This window comes from Pomacea canaliculata, linkage group LG4 (assembly GCF_003073045.1).
Source record: "Pomacea canaliculata isolate SZHN2017 linkage group LG4, ASM307304v1, whole genome shotgun sequence".
Taxonomy (NCBI): domain Eukaryota; kingdom Metazoa; phylum Mollusca; class Gastropoda; order Architaenioglossa; family Ampullariidae; genus Pomacea; species Pomacea canaliculata.
The window spans coordinates 2,535,063-2,555,028 of NC_037593.1; the positions used below are offsets into that span (position 1 = coordinate 2,535,063).

The following is a 19,966-nucleotide window of genomic DNA, read 5'->3' on the forward strand; positions in this document are numbered from 1 at the left end:
TCAATCCATGTCTTTGTAATGACGATTTCTGTTTCTAAATATGAAATGGTAGAAATGTTTAAACGAAATACTTCTTACACTATAAGTATATGAACAAGTATCTACACAAATGATATTAAAGCTGGGTGTGTGTTTACGGGCAGAGACACAGAATGCACGAGTGACAGGTCTGACACTAGGTCTGGTAAACAACTGTGAGGATTTTCGGGTACACCAGTAGTCAGCTGTTTTCTTGCACTCACTTATAAAAAGCACTGACAGAGAAAATCCAGGCCATCAGGTCACTTTTACAAACATTATCCGTTGCTTTTTACTACACTTGTTTACTGACAAACAATTTGTACTCAAAGCCTTGCCGAGACACCACCTACTGGTTGTTGACACTAGCAGCACTGTCAGGACACCAATGTAGGATGATGTCTGGAGCAGAGAGAGGGGGGTAGGGGATGCCTAAACATTTTGACATCGGCAACACTCGTTGGAAATATCTTCTTTGTGAGGGCGATGCGGTCACCAGAACAGCGGTTAACTTCAGTGTTTGATGGCGCCTCGTAAAAAGAGAAATAGCTGGCAGGGGCAATTAAGTGACTCAAGGGAGGTCACTAAGGTACATCTTTGCTAGTCATAATGTGGGGGGAGGGGCACTTGACAGTCGTTGTGGGTTGTCTGATCCGGTCGACCACTTCCATCAGGCATGTCATGCGGTATACCCGGATGTACTCGTGTGGCTATGCATACCTGGCGAGAAGGGGGGTCGGGGAGGGATTCCTCAGTAATTTTATTTTTCGTTTTCTTGTTCGTGCTGTACAAATCCCTGGTGGTGGTGCTGGTGGTGGTGATGGTGGTGATGCTGGTGCTGGTGCTACTACATCAGCCTCACCCTGCACCCACCACGTTCTGCTAACAGTCCACATCTCAACAATATCTAGCTGCCAACTAATCCTATCAGTGACAGCTCAATATGAAAGTAAGGATATGCAAAATGTTTACACCAAACGCGCTGCTGTTTGTTAGTAACTTTTAATGTATGCAAGGATCTGTAACTCCTGCTAACGGCTTCCAGTGGGTAGACAAGCCTCCAGAAAATTCTCGCAAAGCCTCCTGGGATTTCAGGGGTCTGCTAATGATATTCTGTGACAAAGCCAAGTTCAAGCACCTGCAGATTGACATGGGAAAATTATCACCTGTCTGACATTCCCATACATAGCCAAAGCCCCATTACTACATAGTAAAATTCTGATAGGTCCAGTTTCATCTACCTGGCTTATCATGTAGATATAATATCTAGATATAGATATAATATATTATAACATTATTTTGGTACCTGAGTTCAGGTAACAGCAGGTATTGAATAATTCTTATAAACGAGTCAGATACAAGAGGAAACCTTCCACATTCACCCCAGGCTATATTCTTTTTAACATCACTTTCAACATTTAAAATAAGTTTACAGTTTTTGTGAACTTTCTCAATATCATTGTATTGGTTCCATCCCCAAATCTCAGCTCCATACATTAGAATAAGTTATACTTTTGTATCAAATATTTTATAAAGATTATATCCGTTAGAAGGTTATTTAATCTAAAATACATTTTCTTGACTCCTGCAAAAACTTTTAATGCCTTTCCAGATATTATCAGTACATTTGACCCACTTTAGTGTAGATGTGAATGTAACTCCTAAACAGTTATAGCTAGGTTCTACAGTGATCTTCTTTCCAGCATAATACTATTTTTCACAAAACTTAATAAACCCACCATTTGTATATGTCAACGAGCACTTAGCTTGCTACTGGTAGGGAGATGCGCTATGTAAATGCTATCATCAGTAGCAGTATCATACGGTAACCCTTGCCTAGCTGCCCACCCCTTCCCTCCACTCTAACATCCTCTCCCAACTGGTTGCATAGCAACATAAAAAGAAGGACGTTCACCATCTGACACAAAAGCAAGACTGCTTTGAGAATAATCAGTGGTAGCAGCAACAGACTAATGTCTCTCAAAGGCCCATCACCCAGCAAAGCCGCGCCTGGCAAGCGACAGGACTCGTCAGCAGGGGAGACAAGTAAATCATGTTAACATAGCTGACTGGTCGGCAAGGGAGACAATCATTCAACAGTGGGCTCGTCCGCAAATATGCAGGTGCTTCGACACCAGTGACTGCAACCACCGCCTACATTTCATCATCGCTATCTCCATCACCGCCGCGGCAGCAACAAGCAGGAGGCACTCACGACTTCGGCGCTGATAATAAATTCCGAGATTATAGAAGCAGATAAAGAGTTCTCGCGCGTGCCATCCATGGATAATAGTTGGGCATATTGTTGCAGTAATCTGTAAAGTGGATCTTATTCATAAAAAGCTCAGTGTTTTCTTCGCTATTACTAAGAAGCACACATCGTATCCCTCTTTAGATAAATTATCAGCGAGGTGATAGCCTTGTGTGTGATAGCCTTCGTTTGAACCCGGTTCGATACCGGTGTGACGCAGCGGAACTTCCCCCCAGTTGTGACGAATGTGCACCTGAATCCTGAGAGGTGTTGTTGGAAGATCTGGCAGCAAACAAGATGGGTTTATAACACCCAACGACAGGAGACTAACTCTGGCTTTTTTAACAAATTATGGACAATACATTTCCATTCACACCTGTAGAGCCATACCGACCATGCCAAACGGTACATAATCACAAACGTTAAAACTTTTACACACAAACTTTACCTCCCCTATTTATATATACCGACAAAGGGTATTATCTTTAAATAAGATTTGGTCACACAGGCCGCTAGAGATAAATATTTGTAGGAGCTTGCCACCAGGAAGCAGCGCAATGATGCCATAGCTACATTTATTAAATAACTGTACTTTTAACGGCCGTGTTGCGCCGTCAAGATTGAGGTCAATCATTCAACTCCAATGTTTGTTTTACCACTCGTGTGCAGTGGATGGAGACTAGCTTTGACCAATCGCAGCTCAGTACGCAAGAGTACAAATGCCGGATGGGTCAGCGAGTGTCAGAGGTCATAGGTCAAACTACGTCTGTGTTTCAAGCCACCCAAGCGGTCAGAGGGAAGGGGGATAAAGCTCTTTGTCCTCCTTCCGCAAAGCTGGTGATCAATCTGCACACTTCACTCCCCACTTCCCTCCCCTCTGTGGTCACGTGACAGATACATCTCAGTCTGTCCCCAGACTTTCTGCACCCTCACACCGACCACAGTGTTTCTGGATCCTGGACAAGGTTCACCTGACACCTACAGCGCCTTTCAGGTGTCCTCGACAGCAGCGCTCTAAATATTTTCTTCAAACTAAGGATAAAAGCCGACTGGACTGACTCCATTTTGCAGTGTCCTTGCCGGAAAAACTATTTTGAAAACGAGGTTGGATAACTTTCTTTTTCTCTCACATCTCATTCATCGTTGATCACATCATTTTAATCCACAAAAACGTCTTGCTGAGAACAAAGAGTATTTATGAGAGCATTTCGTGGGGAGGGGAATCTTGTGGGAATCTTCTTGTAACGTTTTAAAATTCAGTTCGCTTCTTCTTCAGACTGAAGATGGCTTCCAATCCGGCGAAGAAAATTCTTGTCATAGGCGCGGGCTGCAGTGGTCTGACGGCGATCAAGGCCTGCCTGGAAGAGAGTCAAATCCCAGTTTGTTTCGAGAAGACTTTGGACATCGGGGGTTTGTGGCGTTACTCAGATGACCCTTCACCTTCTAACACGGCCGGCATCTACCGCAGCCTCGTCATCAACACCTGCAAGGTGAGTCAGTTCTGAACTTGTACTGCTGGCTTGCTTGGCACACTCACCTTTCGTTAAACCTAGTATCGACCTTTTAGGCATCCTAATCCTAGATTAATGGCACAAACATCTCAGGATATATATATATACACGTGAGTTCATGCCTCAGGTCTCGTGTACTACTGTTTGGTGGCGTCACAACGACAGTAACAGCTGTCAGACATTTTTAAAACAATTTTTCGCGAGCAAATGTTCATCAAACTGTGTTTAATTTGGAGGTCGTTGTGATGTAAGTTAATATATCGTGTTTATATTTCTGAACTGTATGTGTATCTGGAGGCTTTATATTAATTACAAACTTCATCATCATTTATTATTAGAGCACTATTGCCGTTATATACGTTGCGATGGGAGATTCTCTCGTATTCTCGCAGCAGTCTGCGGTCGACCTTTTGCATCGTGATTTGAGATAAATAACCCACAGTCAGTCAAGTAGACACTAATATTGCATTGTGGGTATGACAATCAGTGGAAACACACAAGACTCACTCCGCTTGCAGAGTCAGCTCGAGCATTACCAGGCTTGGAGAACAGGAGCGAGAAGGTTGGGTGTTGCATCATCAGACAATAACAATAACACTTGGAGGCAAGTCTTACAAGTGTGAACTTTTTTACTCTTGCAAGATGTGTTTGTCAGACTACCTATATATATATTTTTTTTAATTGTGCACACGCATACACTTCATCAAAGAAAGAGAACTATTTTTTAGCATGAAGACATGTCAGTTCATATATCATATAAGTACTAATAAGTACATTCAGCCACAAAGAAGCGCTGGTACATCACTGTTTTAAACTACAATTACAATTGTTACATTGGGTTCTGGCTGAGCTCGTTAACAGTCTGCTGCTTATGCACACGTTCGTCACTCGACCACTATACTATATATCTAAAGGTTAAATAAACAAAAACTTCTATTTTCAAAAACTGCTCCACCCCTCCTGTCCACCTCCCCGCATTGGTGAGGACAGGTGAGGACGATAACAGCAGCCGACAGATGTTTTCAGAGGTGGACGAGACAGATGCAGGCAGACTGTTCATCTCCTACACGCACTCAGCGGGCTCGGCCATGCTTTGCTTTCATCATCTCGCTTTGTTCTCGCTGCTCACGGTGCAAAATCGTTACTTCGACGATGCCGGCAACTGTAAACACGACTGTTTCTCCTCACACCTCGATTCAAACCGGCTCGTAGCCATGTCAATAAAGTTGAAAGAATAAAGCTGATCCATGTCAGTAAAGCTGAATCCCGAAGTCCGTAGAAATGTCACAAAGTCCACTTTCATGTACGTCACGCGCGTACGCACGCCCTGAGCTTTTGGTTTGCACACGGCACTGCCAAACGACAAATAAATATTAAAATAAGTCACTGGTTTAAATGTAATAGCCTCATTCGGGCTCCAGAGCTGTGACGCGCTAGACTAGAGCTGTGACGTGTTGCTGCCGAGCTGTGAGGCAGTGGAGCAGAGCTGTGACGGGCGAAACTAGAGCTGTGACGTGTTGCTGCCGAGCTGTGACGAGCTAAAATAACGTGATCACAAAGTAGAAAATGTCGTTGAACGTGTGTCAATACTAAATTTAAATAAATTACGAAAATATACTAAAACTTAATTTTTACATTTAGTTTTGAAAATTTATTCAGATATCGTCAAGATTAATGTTCACTAAGTGTTCAATGTTTGCCTTTTTTTTTCTGTGTGTATGCTGACATTTTGTTGTTGTTGGTCATCTGACTCACGCACGTGTTGCAGGAGATGCTAGCGTTCAGCGACTTCCCCGTGCCGGACGATCTGCCGCAGTTCCTAACCCACGACAAGATGCTCCTTTACTTCCGTTTGTACGCGGAGCGCTTTGACCTCCTGCGTCACATCCGCTTCAATACCGAGGTGCGGCACGTGCGAAAGAGCGACGACCACGTGGTGTCGGGTCGGTGGACTGTGACATACATCCAGCATGAAAGCAGTGACTGCGTCATGAAATGCCGCAATGTCCAGAAGGTCCAGAAGGTCGAGGGTCACGACACAGAATCAGGTCGCGATGATCTCGAGGCCAGCGATGTCTCAGGCGAGCGAGAAAGAGAAAATAAAGGGAACGACCAGAGGGAGGAGCGTCCGGGACTAACAGGGAGACTAGTAGGAATTAAGGACGAGGACTTTTCGTTACCACGGTTTTGCCGAGTGATGATAGAGGACTTCGATGGGGTCATGATATGCACGGGGCATCATACTGTTCCTTATTTGCCTTCTTTTCCCGGCGCAGAAGTCTTCCGGGGTCGTATCTTGCACTCTCAGGAGTACAAGGTCCCCGAGCACTTCCAGGGTCAACGGGTGCTCGTTGTTGGTGAGTGAACTCGGTTACTTTAGAGAATGGTTTCAGTCAGTACAAGCCACCACCAATTGGTGCAACTTACCTTGTAGTGGTGTGGTGGCTTGTGTGCCTCGTCGACCCACAGAGCTATGTCGGCGGGAGCCTTGTGCTCCTGGCAGGTCCAACCAAGCCGAACAGGTCTGTCAGGGTAGAGGCCAGACTAAAATGTTGCACCCGGCAAGAGGATGGTCGTTAGCCTTGGACGGCAAGTCTCTCTACGAGAAAGACACTCGGAAAAGAAAACTGACGCCGAAGACGGATGTGCTGGGCCATCGGGCGCTTAACGGCAGCACAACGCACTGACACTCGCATGTTGAGTGAACGACGAAGAAGAAGAAGAAGAAGTCAGTACAAGAAAGTCTCACGTATACCATTTCTTCCCGTGTTATGTCTCCTGTTATTGATAAAGATCATCCTGAGTGCACTCATTCTCAAAATAGTAGGTTCAGGTCATTATAAAAGTCCCTCCACAAATATAAACAAATAATGCTCTTCTGCATTTGAAGTTTGCAGTTTTTGAGTCTTTTTGAAGTGAAGATCTTTTGCACGGCAAGACAGCCAGCCCTGTACAGACGCCACATGCAGAGAAAGAACAGCGTGTCCGAGACGAGATCTGAACCCAGTACAGTCAACCCTCACCGTATTGTCCTTCATTTGTGCCTCTGTGGATCAGTTAGTCGGACCGCGTTCTAGACTTACATAAAGTGCAAAATAATGGTCAAGCAAGCAAATTATTTGTCTTGTCTTTATGTCAAAGTTTATGGCGGTAATAGAAATGTTCGGGATAATATGCTGAAACTATCTTTTGTGTCTGTGTCTTAGGAATTGGCAACTCTGCAGTCGACATTGCCTCTGACCTGGCCAAAACTGCCCAAAAGGTAACGAGATTGTGCGTGAGCAGTGTTTCTGGTGTGCTGCCTCTTTCGACATTATCTCTCCATTGGCCAAACGGTTGTCGGCACCCAGGTTGAAAGGATTTCACCTGCATTTACTTTTCTGTTCACACAAGGTGTTCTTGAGCACTCGTAGGGGCTCCTGGATCGTCCCGCGCACTGCCTTGTGGGGAATACCCGCCGACATGCTGGCCAACAGTCGGGCCGTCTTCAGCCTACCCGCCAGGTTCTTGGAGTGGTGCGTGGAGAAACAAGCCAACCTGCGCATGGACCATCAACTTCTGGGCCTGAAGCCCAGACACGGGTGGGTGTCCAGATACACACTTTAACCACTTGTGCGTTTGTCTGTTTGTCTGCTCATGTTTATATTTTTTTCTTTGCTCTAGAAAAGTTTGAAATTTCGGAAACTTTTCACTGCTTCAAGTTTTTTAATTATTAAATGAACTTTCTGACAGATTGCTGGGTGCACACCCGACCATTAACGACGAGATTCCATTTCACCTGATGAATGGGAGAGTGCAGGTTCGTCCCGACGTGGCTCAGATCCATCCTCAATCTGTTCAGTTCCAAGACGGCACGACGGAAGTGGTCGATGCTATTATTATGGCCACCGGATACGACTACCGGTTAGATTTTATCGACCCGGAAGTGATCCGAATAGAGCAGAACCAGGTGGACCTGTACCTGTATGTCTTTCCTCCTCATCTTCCACACCCAACGCTGGCTGTCATCGGCTTGGTGCAGGCGATCGGGGCAGTGATGCCCATCTCTGAGATACAGAGCCGCTGGTTCGTCCGTGTGATGCTCGGTAAGCCGGTGTGGCAGGTGCGTACGCGTGTGTGTGCGAGAGAGAGAGAGAGAGATTTTGACCCACGTGATTCGAAAACTGTCGAAGAACCGAAGGTGTGCCACATAAATATACTTAGCAATAGTATTTTGATATTTTTTTTTATCTGTGTTTTGCTTGGGTGCAATGTGTGTGCACTTTGTGTATTTTTATAGTTGTGTACTTTGTTTTCGATTGTTGAACTGTTACGATATTTACAGGGGAAATGCATTACTTACATCCTCATTAGTGACAGTATTTCTTTTGTATCACAAGCTCCTTTAACCGAAACCTTCAAGAAATAATTCTTTTAAAAAATTTTCGATTTAGACAACGCATGGGTTGGGGACATTTCATACAAAATCGTTTTCCAGTTAGTTGACCATTTCTTTACACACATTTGAAGTTTGAAAGCTAACGCATATCATAAAGGTCACCAACAAAGGTTTAATTAATCTAGTTTAATTACTAAGCTCAACCAAATTGAACCGGTTTCTTTCAAAGTTAGTCATCATGCAGATATGCATTGTGATCTATCTTGTGAGCATCTGGCAGGTCGAGTCCAACTGCCACCCAGAGAAAAAATGGAGGAAGACGTAGCGAAGAAGCAGAAGGACATGGACACCAAGTACTACCAGTCGCGCAGACACACCTTACAGGTGAGGTGGTCACAAAGCGGAAGTAGCTCGAAGCGATGTCAAATGTCAGTGCCCTTCAGAGCGCCAGCCTTTGCACAAACCGTGATGGTCGAATAAAAGGAGTGGTTCCACTCTGCAAGTGTGTTTGGAGAGTGTGTGCGTCTGAAGTGGGTATGTGATTGTGAAGTGTTAAGGCAGGAAGAATGGATTAATCAACTGGGTGGTGTCTTGCTTTTTCTTTCGTTCATTCGATCTCCTTTTTCTTTCGTCTGTTCTCTTTTCTATTTTTAATCCTTTTTATTCCAGTCTCTTTCGTTTTCACTGCCTCACACCTGTACTAGCTCAGGATATCCGGGATGGGTGGGGACGGGAGAGAATCAACGTTATGCACTACATCGGTTGCAGTCATAAAGTTTTCCCCACTTCGTCTCCAGACCTTCTGGATCGACTACATGGACCAGGTAGCATTGCACCTAGGAGTCAAGCCCAACATAGGATGCTTGTTCTTCACTGACCCAGAACTGGCCATCAAGTGCTACCTGGGTCCTTGCCTGCCGGCGCAGTACCGCCTGCAAGGTCCGCACACCTGGCAGCACGCTGCGAGCTTCATCAAGGGCACCATGACCCGCACCTTTCGCCGCCACCCACAAGTTCAAGCTCGAAGTGACGATTCCAGTAGCGACAACAGCAACCAGCTTCACAGCAGCAGCAAAAGGCGACGGGGTGAGGCCGTCCCTCCGCATGATGACGTTAATAACGTCATGACAACCGCCAAGGAGAGTGGCTCTCCTAAACTACGTCCCCACTTGGTTTCGGAATCTTCGCCTTTGAAGTTTGCCGCGGGGTGGCTCTGCGATCTGCTGAAGATGTCCCGACTACCAGCATCTCTCCTGCTGCTTTCTCTCTGCGTTGTCGCGTCGCTGTGGTGGATGGCATCAAACTGAAACTCGTCAGGTGATGTCATGAACTCAGAGTCTGTGACCTGCAACTTTCCTCAAAATTCCAACAGAGTTAAATTTCGCTGGTGGTTTCATTCTAGATAGGTCAAAAGTGTATGCACATATCATCAGGTTGTAAATATAAAAGCGTTAACTACGCCCAGATATAATCCAAAAGATGTGCATCCATCAGCGACAAACGGGATGTGAGAATAAGGGGAAACAATCGAAGATTTTACATTCTACTTAAAGCCAAATTCTTGTCTCCCTTGTGTCGCGTTGCCTACTCCAGCATAAAACATGTACGTCGGACGAATAAAAAAGCTAATTTTTTTTTTTTTTTTTTTGGGTGAATAAAATATATCTGGCTTCATCTTTGTGGGTGGGTGGGAGTGTATACTCTGTGAGAATAATGGCGCTGGGTGGGAGTGGAGACGGAAGTTTTGCTCCAGCTTCTTCATGGTCCCTCCCGTTTGTCACGGACCAGTCCTTGCCTGTTTTTAGGTTAGTTTAACCCCTTCGCTACTTATGAAGTGCAAAAGTAGATATGCAATTGAGAATGAATGAGAATTTCAGGGGGAAAAGGGTTAACTGTGATACGGAGTATTAGGTGAACACTGTTCAGCCGTAGAATTTTCGGCGGGAACGAGGTTGGAAAAGTACTCAGCCCGGAATAACTATTCATAACACTGCGCTAGTCAGACGCCGAACTGTATGGTTACAAGCAACTGATATTTTGAAGAGGTACTGAAAGCTTAGGGAGGTGTTGGTGAGTCAGTACTGACACGTGGTTAGGAACTGATACATCGACGACTAGAACACTGGGAACTATTGTAAACTATGAACTGAGACATTGATAAGTAAATAATAGATAAGTTAACATATGGTAATACGATTATCTTAGATGGTTTTCACCATCTTCCCTAAAGAACTGTGTTGAGACATTTTTGTATGAATATACTTATCTGTGTTCTATTTCATAAAATCCTGAGCAACTTTATAACATGATGTGGACAGCCTCAGGCGATCGTTGTGTGTTGAAAGAACGCGTATGCACGTGTGTGTGTGTGTTGCTCTGGTGAGAGCCGGCGTCCGTGTAGGAATTGCATTACAAAGTGAACCCATGCATGCGACAAATACATAGGTAATTTGATAAATCAGTATACGCCGTGTTCTTCCTCAGCACTATCAAGTGTAGAAAGGCCTCTCCAAACCATGAGGAATAAACATTTTATCTCCCACCACCAGCCTCCCCAAAGACTTGCGCGTTACCAAGTTAAACGTTTTTAATATTCCTGATAGGTGTGGCGTAAATGAGGAGCCCACAGGCACCTCAACATCTTGTCCGACCTATTGACATGGGGAAGCTAACAGCGACTTTTCTCCGGTTTTCAGAAGCATACCGACCGGATTAAATACAGAAATTTCAACCATCAACAATAAATTAACAGAATGTCTTTGTTGTCAGTCTTCATACTTTCATCGAGACAGCAACAATCACAGAACGCTCTTTTGCGCTATTCCCGATGCACTTAAAATTCTCTCCTGCAGTCTGCACAGCCAGAAAACTGGTTACTAAGTTAGAATCTTGGAGACTGCTGGGTTGTCTTCAGCATTTGCATGATCCAAAAAAAAAGTGAAAGGCAGCACAACCAGCAACGTCTTTTAATTTTTGAAGACTGCCACATCTTACCTGCTTCTTCTCCACTGTACAACATGTAAGTTGCACAAAAATTGCAACAACCGCATGTAAGTTGTCCCAAATCATTCCACACAGTCACTGTACAATAAGCTTAGTCTTGGGAAGATCTCTCTACACAGTCATTGAAATGTTTGCAGTGTTTGGAGATCTCTCTAAACAGTTGTTGAACTGTAAGTAGTGTTCCCTGATAGTAAGCCCTACACCTCCCTAATCTGCATCAGAACCTCCTTCTGAGGCTTCTTCCTCTTCCTCCTCACTGGATAATGCTGATGAGGCTGCCTTCTCTTCTTCTGCCTCCTGACAAAACAAAGAGAGAAGATGAGCTCGTACCTATAAGAAATTTTAAAAATAAACACAACAATGACATCAACACTTACAGCTTTTTTAAAATGTTGCAACAACCCAGATACACTTTGCTGACAATAACAGGTTCTAGCTAAATAAAAAGAAAAAATTAACAATTATCTGCAAGACTTAATGTCTCCCCTACTTCTTTATATACAAGCAACAAATTTTACCTTCTTGGTCTTCTTTTTCAAAGGCTTGTCTGAATCGGAACTGGATTCTTCTGAGGAAATGAACTCCTTTGATTTGAAATCACCTACGCCGCTGCCACCATCTGATTTTCGAGCTGGAGCTTTCTTGGGACTTTTGGACTTGGCAGTGCTGGGATCGCCGCCAGCATTCTGTCTGTACTCAGCCATGGCCTCCTCATATTCTGCCTTTGCTTTCTTAGCTTTCTGCTCCCATTCCTACATGGAACAAACAGGCAAGGTGCTTTGACCCAATCCTTCCCAGGGAAATTATATCTAAGTTTTAAGTCTGTATTAATTAGAATAACTCCACTGAATAAAACACAAAAAAATGTACAGAGTAAATTTTATTGCACTAAAAGCCTATAAAATGTTCAACAATTGAGGCAAATTATGTTATCTGCAATAGACATGAAGTCGACAGTTTTAACCTAAAGGAAAAGGGGAAAGAGGAGACAGAGAGAAACTGCTCACCGATTTGTCACTTAGTTCTTTCCAAAGCTCTCCAGCTATCTTTGAAACCTCTGTAATTGATATGCCTGGATTTTCCTTCTTGATTCTGTCACGATTCTCATTCAGCCATATGAAGTATGCTGACTGTGGCCTCTTGGGCATATTGGGATCTTTACCTCCCTTTTTGGTCCTGCGTTTCTGGGGTCCTTCAGGCTGCAAAATATTAATGTGAATATTTCTTAAAATGCATCATACTAAAAAGACCGAGACTGATGCCCAACACCATGCTCAATTTTTTACAATTCTACTTGCATAATTCTTTGCTCTTCGAAAAATTTGGCTCTAAAGCACAAGCACATTCAAATGCATATAAAACAAGTAGTTTGTGACAAACGTTACATTACACCACTATTTTATCTGCACTTAAAAAGGAGGTGAGTTCCTTTACTTTGAAAAATATCTCCAAATAAAATACAAATAGAGGGGAGAAACATTAGAGAAACCATTGTAAATCTAAAAAATAAAAAAAAGGAAAAATTCCCAACAAAAAGATAAAAATGAAGTCTGGGCAACTGACCACAGTCTTTGCCGACTTGTTTTTCTTTTCCTTTTCTTTCTTCTCCTTCTTTTTGCGTTCACGTTCTTCTCTTTCAGCTCTCCTATCTTCTGCCTCTGAGTCTACCTCTCCAGACCCTGACTCCCCAGAATAGTCAGAGTCAGAGTCATCCGATGATGTTGTTGGAGGATTACTGTCATACCTAAACAAGAAGTCCACATTCACATAAAGATTAAATTTATGAGGATAATTTTATGGACCAATGGACATTGCTTTAACTTCTTGATATACATAACATGGCTAGCTTTTAAATTCACAAATGAGGGCTTGATTTCACAGCTGCAAGCTTCACAGTGTCTTTTTGAGGTGGGCTGGGTGTGGGCAAAACTGGAGTTTTACGATCATGCCAGTAGCCAAGCAAAGCAGCCAGTCACGTAAACAGCAGACCCAAGACAAAGCCTAAACTCCAAACATCTCAGCCTTTCTGTACAGATGACAAGTGCTTAACCATGATGCCACAGGACAACCGCTAAATATGCAAAGAGTTGCTAATTTGAACATCTACATATTCTAGTTCTGCACTTTAGATGATAAAATGCATCTAAACATGTACTGATGAATTCAAGGGAAAAAAATATAGTTTACTCACTCTTCGGCAACCTCACTGCCACTGTCACCAGGATTGAAGGACTCATCTGCAAAAACACACTTTCTCTTTTACACCTTTATTTGCCTACTTCTATATACATTCTTTCCAAATGTTTCTATTTCAAGGAAAGTACTCTTTAAATTGTCTGCATTTCAAATCTACTGGCAGGAAAATAAATGGTACAACTTTCCCCATAAAAGCTACAAATCAACATGTTTAGTAGAGTTCTCAAATATTCAATATACTTTAAAGTTGTCCACCAATGTAAGACTTAAACACTTGAAACCAGACTATTAGTAAAAGCAGCATTTCATATTAGCATGTTCTACACACTAAAGAACATCAGTGTCACATTAAAAATAATATTTCTTTTTGAAATACCTGAGCTGTCATCATCATCATCTTCTTCATCTCTCTGTTTGCCTTCAGCCTTCATGTGTTCCAGGTAAGCATCATGATCACCAGCCTCTTCATCACTGCCTGACATTTCTTCATAAGCTACAGCCTGTTTGTCCTGCACAACACAAAAATATAACACAGCATTCTCAAGTCCTAATGTCATGCAAAGAGTCAAAATGAATTTTTTCATTTTTGGAGGTTGGGATGGGAAGTTGTTAATCCAGATTAAGTGTTCCTGATTAAACTTGTTATTCCAACACTATCTTGAACTCCAAAATCCATGGATGAAGAAGTTTCAGGATTTGAAATATCTGAAAAATATCTCTCTCACAGACACACAAAGAGTGGAAGAAACCTCAGCATCCAAAGAAAACCATTAACTGTCAGCCCAGTCAAATGGTGTTACATTCAGAAATGAGATACTAACCCACACCAACTGATTCTCACTGTCATGGTATCAAGTGCTTTAGTCACTGCACCACTAACCACTTCAATGTCTGTGTTAAACTCTGACATTAAAATAAAATTAGTGTATGAAAAGAAGCGTAACAAAATAAATTACTCACAATGCTTCCTCCAATATTTTTCACTCGGAGCTTTTTGTTTGAAACAAAGTCATACAGTTTGCCATACTCATCCCTGAAAAAAATATGTAAATGTTCTGAATATCACCTTTGCTTATTTATATTTCTAGTGGCTGCTGTAGTACCCTTTCCCAAAATTTAAAAAAAATTAGCACTCTAATCCTTTAAATCTTTTTTTCTGGCAAAGATTTTTCACAACTTTTAACGTATGTAATGTAATGGGTGGACAAAATATTACACATTTTTGCACTCATCCACAATTGCTTACTTTTCTATGCCTACGAAGTTGTAAACATTGCCAGACTTTGTTTCCACATCAAAGTCAAAGGATCTGGTATTTCCAGCACTGCGACCAAAGTTGACCGATGACACTTCATCAAACCGAATGTGTATAGGAGGCTTGTGAACAAAAATGAAGCCTCTCTCCAGTGGATATAGCAAACCTGTTGCTGCTTTATATGAACAGCCGATTGCCTGAGTACCAGAATGCCTGGAAAAGAAAAGAATAAGGAAATTACGGAAATTCTGGGAAGAGAACACCTGGTGGCTGAGAGGCCTAAAAGACCAAGTTAAAATTTTGAGATGAAGAGACAAAAAAAATCAAAGCAAAACCAGCAACATGTAAAACTTAAGAAAGGGGGAAAAAGGGAAACTCACCCTGTAAACGATCCTGGCACAGTAATCTTTCGACCCGTGATGACTTTGAAGACACGACTGACAAGCTCATACTCAGGACCACTCATCTCCTTCTGCAGCTTATCGTCATATTTTTTAGCTAAGTCCTCCCTTCAAAACATAAAATTTAGCAAATGTGGGATCAGAAAAGCCGTGCATCACTTGTCAAGCAATAAAATATCCAAACATTAAAATTGTTTTCTTTAAAGATTATTAAAAGAACATATCCACACCACAGTATACCTGAAAGTGTGCCTAGAATTATTGTTCTATTAGATGTTATGAAAAACTTCTCCAAAAATCTGCCAGCATAAGATGTAAATGATAGTAACAGAATTCTTTTGCAGCCATTTTATTGGGCTTTACAGCGCACAATGCTGAGCTCCAGAACCATTGAATTTTAAACATTCTACAACCAACTTCAAAACTAACCGGTTCTAAATTTTCATTTAATAGGCTCTTAAAAAAAAAAATCTCTAGTCTTACAAAGTTCTAAGCAATTGCACAGGAAAATGATAAGTAACTGACACCTGCAAATGAGAAACTTACTCAGACAGCCCCATTTCAATGGTCATCTCATCTTCTTTGTTAAAAAGCAGAATGAGAAAATGATAGCGCGTCTGCCCTTGTTTGATAGGAGGGTCTAAACTGACCTTTAACAGATAAACAAATCTTTCATTGTGTTGTGCAATTCATAATTTGCACCAATCCAAAATTTTTATTCAAGTCTCGGCCTTAATCAGCAAAGAAAATAATGAGGCATCACATTTCTTCTGAGTGTGATAAAAAGCATGATACACAATCCTATACTTTCTCTTTTTACTTGAGGTCATTTTACAAGGATGTGAAAACTTTATTTTTCAGTTAACCCTAAACAAATATTAAATAGTACTCAGTATCTGTTATGCAGGCAGCTACACAACCATCCAAGAGAAACTAACCACAAAAAATGTCTGACGGCCATCTTTGTGCGGCAGGAGAAAGAGACGCAGAATGGTGGTGTAAGGAATCTTGTAGTCAAAGGTTTTTCCATGAAGTTGTAGAAATGTGGGATAGAGTTTGATGTCGTATCTTCCTCTGAAACACAAAGACATTTGTAAATTTAAAATACACAATCTTCGTAACATGAGGTCTAAAATGTTACACATAAAAACAGACCATTTCACACAAGCAAGTTAACTTTCTGTGCCTACATGCTTGGTAAGTGTAAGGTTCTCACCTGGGTGTAAGACACTGAACTTCACTCAAAGTGCAAATAGCATCACCAACAGCTTGAATAATATCTGCATTGTTCATAACCTTCCTGTAGAATTCCTGAAACATGTTTATAAATAATGCTAAAAACAAATCATGCACAGCAGAGGACTGTAGTTTCTTCGTGTTTTAAGCAAACTTCTAATCAAGTGAACACCTTTCAATGAAAACAAAATTAATTTCAAATACATATTACAGTGAAGGTAGTAGATAACTAGACCCAAGTAGATAAACCTGATATACCTACTTTTTCAAGACAATGGATTTTTCACTATTTGCAGAGAACAAAGGAGACATAAGAAAAAAAATATACTGATAAAAAGGATTTGGAGTTAACATGCCTTTAGCGAGACATACAAATATGAAGAGGTTGAAAAGATCACTATTGTGTTATAATCTGTTGCAAGAGTAAATATTTAAATTGGCATCAAAAAGTTAGTATTATCTGCTTTCCCAAATGTAAAACTCAGAATGAAAATTGTGATTGTAAGCAACAGAAAGAAAAAACTTGGTGCTGGCACCAAACTCAATGTAATATGGTTGACATCAGCTAGATCCTAATATTACACTGTGGGTGTAAATTGCAGTTAAGGCATACAGGCATTATTGTGACGAGCAAAACAATCACTTGCAGTGTAAGCTCAAATATCTTTGCCAGGCTTGGTGAAAAGTAACAAAAAAGATGCACAATGGCATCAGAAATTGATTACGAAATAACAGCTGGTGGAAAGAACCTTATGAGTGTGAAAATTAGCACTAATGCAAGATACATGTTAATAAAATAGCCACAAAAATTTGTTGCAAGTTTTTATAACAGCAACAAATCCTTGTAGAAACAGAGAAATGTGGTGAGCAATGTTTTGCCTACTGCCTTTAAATTTCACTATAGAATGATTGCCAAATCATCAAAAAATAAATAAAGCAACAAATAAAAAAAATATTGCTTCTTTTTTATTTCAATTGCTCTTTATCCATGCCAATAAAGCTAACATAAATACTCACAGTGAAAGAATGCTATCAGCTAAACCATGCATAAATGCTCAATCCCCTTTTCTGATTTGTTCACAGTATTGAGAAACTGCTAAATGCTGGTTGGATGTTGCCATAGAACATGAACCTGAATGAAAGATTTTCTAGCAGAAACTATTTGCTTTGAAAGATTTTCTAGCAGAAACTATTTGCATAAGCAAGATGCCAAAAAAAAAATCTTACTTGTACAGGATCGTTGTCAGGGTTGCTCGGATCTGAGGGAACATGGAAGCGTAACTCAGTCAGGTGGACAGCTGCATCATCATTCTGGTGAAATTCTAGAGTTACCTCATTCTTGCTGGTCGTGGAATGTGACACATTGGTTAGAGGCACCTCAAATGCCACATGCTGGTCTACTTCAAAGTTTAAAGCGTTCCCTGCAAAGAAAAAAGTAAAACAATGTTGCCTTTTACCTTTTACTCATGCTTCCCACATGACAGCTACCTACCAGGGTAATTTACAAAAGCCTGCTCCAAATAACCATTTAACGAAAAGTTACCTTCAAACTTGACAAGACCCCAGTTCCATCCCTTTAAAGACATGTCCACCTTCTCCAGTTCTAGTTCATAAAAGTCTGACAGAAACTTATTCAGCCTGTCATAATCCTGAAACAAAGTAAAGAAAATGAAGACACCAACATACTATGAGGTCACAATAAAATATCTGGCTTTGAAAAAAAAGTGCATCAACATTTGTTGCCTACTACAAGTGCTACTTTTGTTCACATGGCAGTAATACATATAGGACAGTGCACTTGTGCCAAAGAAAACAATTTCCAATTGACTTCACAGATACTACCTGCATTAGGGTCACACTAGATATCATTTTCAACTCCAACTGGATAAGAGTCACGGTACTTTAGAAAGCATCAGGATATTTAACCAGCATTAAAAAAGCAAAAATTTCCATGTAACCCTGTACATTAGTGTTCATTATTGGCACAAAAATCCATGCCCCATTATCTTTTGTTAAATTTGATTAGCTTAACTCCTCTCTGTTCTATCAGATCATGGGATCATACCAAAACATCTGATTTCCATAATTCTCACTCAAGCACCTCCAGTTAAGCATTTGTGCTGTTCTTTCTTAATCGTAGATTACATCAAAAACAAAAGGCTTACAATCTTAATATGCTTACAGTCTCCTTGAATCCATCATATCGGTGAACACCGCCATTATTAAGGACAAGTTTAAGGCAGTTGCCTCTTGCACGTTTCAGCCACTGGGCTTTGTCGACATCTGAACTCTGAAACTGATCCACTTTACCAGTCTTGTTGTTTTTAAAGATGACACTGTTCCTTTGCAGTTTTAGTCTTCCAGGGTTCTGTGGCCAGCAGAAATAAAACCCTTATTATATAAAGATATTAGTGCTCATATTTATCATCGTACAATAATATTATGAAAATGAGACAAACCTCACCTTCTATTCTTTTTTTTTTTTGGAGACGGCTTAACATACACAATTATAGTGTACCATTATATAGACATATCTTATCTGAAAAAAATGTACATTATACTTTATAACAGCACGAAGCATGTATCATACCATTCCTCTCAAGACTACAACCCCTGATGGCCGAAGTAAATGATAGGGTATATTACGCCGTCACGAATGGCTACTGCTACGAGTAAAACTACTACTATAAAAGCACATGTGTCACTGTGAGAGAAAAAAATTACTGCTTGTCTTCTTTAAGTTCCATAAAAAGTCGTCTTACCAAGGCACCGCGGACTTCTTGCAGTACATCTGGGTATTCCTGAAAGTCACTCATCTTGCCTTCGCAAAACTGAACAGGAAACCTCCAGAGTAGTGCTTCGCTTTAGTCTCGAAAGGATATCCGGTACCGTAAACGTCTGTCAAAATAGGCATTTCATTGATAAATATTTAATTAGAAAAATTTAATATTAGTTAGTTAATTAACATTGCAAAAGATAAAACTTGAGCTTTTTAAAAATAATATTATACATATGAGGGAGCCTCAAATTAAAAATGCTGATTTAAGAAAGTGATTTGTTGCACTCCTTACGAGGCCCAGAAGAAACGCGCGAGTAATTGTGGCGCGAAAAAGAGCTGCGTATAAAATGATTCTAAATTCCTGCACGATATTTAAATCACTTTTAAACAAACTGTCAATTGGTTAGTATTCATCAATACATTTGCGATGACCCTTTTTTCTGTGCTCCTTCTATTATTGATAAATCTGCGAAATGGAGAAGAAGTAAGCGCATTCATTAGACAGAAATACGAGAGAGATATATATATGTCACGGCCAAAGCCCGAAGTTTGGCTAGTTCCCGAAATGGCCGGTCATTTCGCAAAGAGAGGGAAAAGCCCTGGCCAAAGTTTGATGCGCTCATATATCCTTATACCAGATATGTTGATACGAAGGTCGCGGCGTGATAAACTGCTCACTGACTCGATCTGGAATCCGTATAGGCACGGAAAAAAACTAATTCCTACAAACCGTCGCCTATAGCTCTTCTCAATCACTGACCGGCAGCCAAGGCTACGCTCAATACAATAATATTGTGTTATTAAAAACGCAACAAATCACTGCAGTGAAGCAAACACATTTAAAAAGCTGTTGTGTAATGCGAAATGACAAAAGTTCATCTTGTTGTGATGACCAAGATCGATAATTTACTATTATAAGCTTAAATGTAAAAACTTAG

General features: G+C 41.2%; 2 protein-coding genes across 2 annotated transcripts; one reads left to right on the top strand and one right to left on the bottom strand.

The window, feature by feature from the left end:
- Positions 1-3,082: 3,082 nt before the first annotated feature.
- On the top strand, positions 3,083-11,368 carry LOC112563197 (dimethylaniline monooxygenase [N-oxide-forming] 5-like). The gene is made up of 8 exons (XM_025236993.1): positions 3,083-3,373; positions 3,546-3,759; positions 5,549-6,137; positions 6,987-7,042; positions 7,174-7,361; positions 7,513-7,865; positions 8,439-8,542; positions 8,956-11,368. The coding sequence occupies exons 2-8, from the start codon at positions 3,553-3,555 to the stop codon at positions 9,463-9,465; spliced, it is 2,007 nt and encodes a 668-aa protein (XP_025092778.1). The 5' UTR covers positions 3,083-3,373; positions 3,546-3,552; the 3' UTR covers positions 9,466-11,368.
- LOC112563195 (FACT complex subunit SSRP1-like) lies at positions 11,110-19,147 on the bottom strand. Its single transcript, XM_025236992.1, has 16 exons — positions 19,012-19,147; positions 18,432-18,617; positions 17,793-17,898; positions 17,477-17,670; positions 16,230-16,324; positions 15,952-16,087; positions 15,560-15,663; positions 14,993-15,121; positions 14,604-14,825; positions 14,318-14,390; positions 13,734-13,866; positions 13,353-13,398; positions 12,725-12,905; positions 12,169-12,360; positions 11,680-11,913; positions 11,110-11,458 (listed from the first exon to the last, which is right to left on the bottom strand). The coding sequence occupies exons 1-16, from the start codon at positions 19,063-19,065 to the stop codon at positions 11,369-11,371; spliced, it is 2,175 nt and encodes a 724-aa protein (XP_025092777.1). The 5' UTR covers positions 19,066-19,147; the 3' UTR covers positions 11,110-11,368.
- Positions 19,148-19,966: the final 819 nt, after the last annotated feature.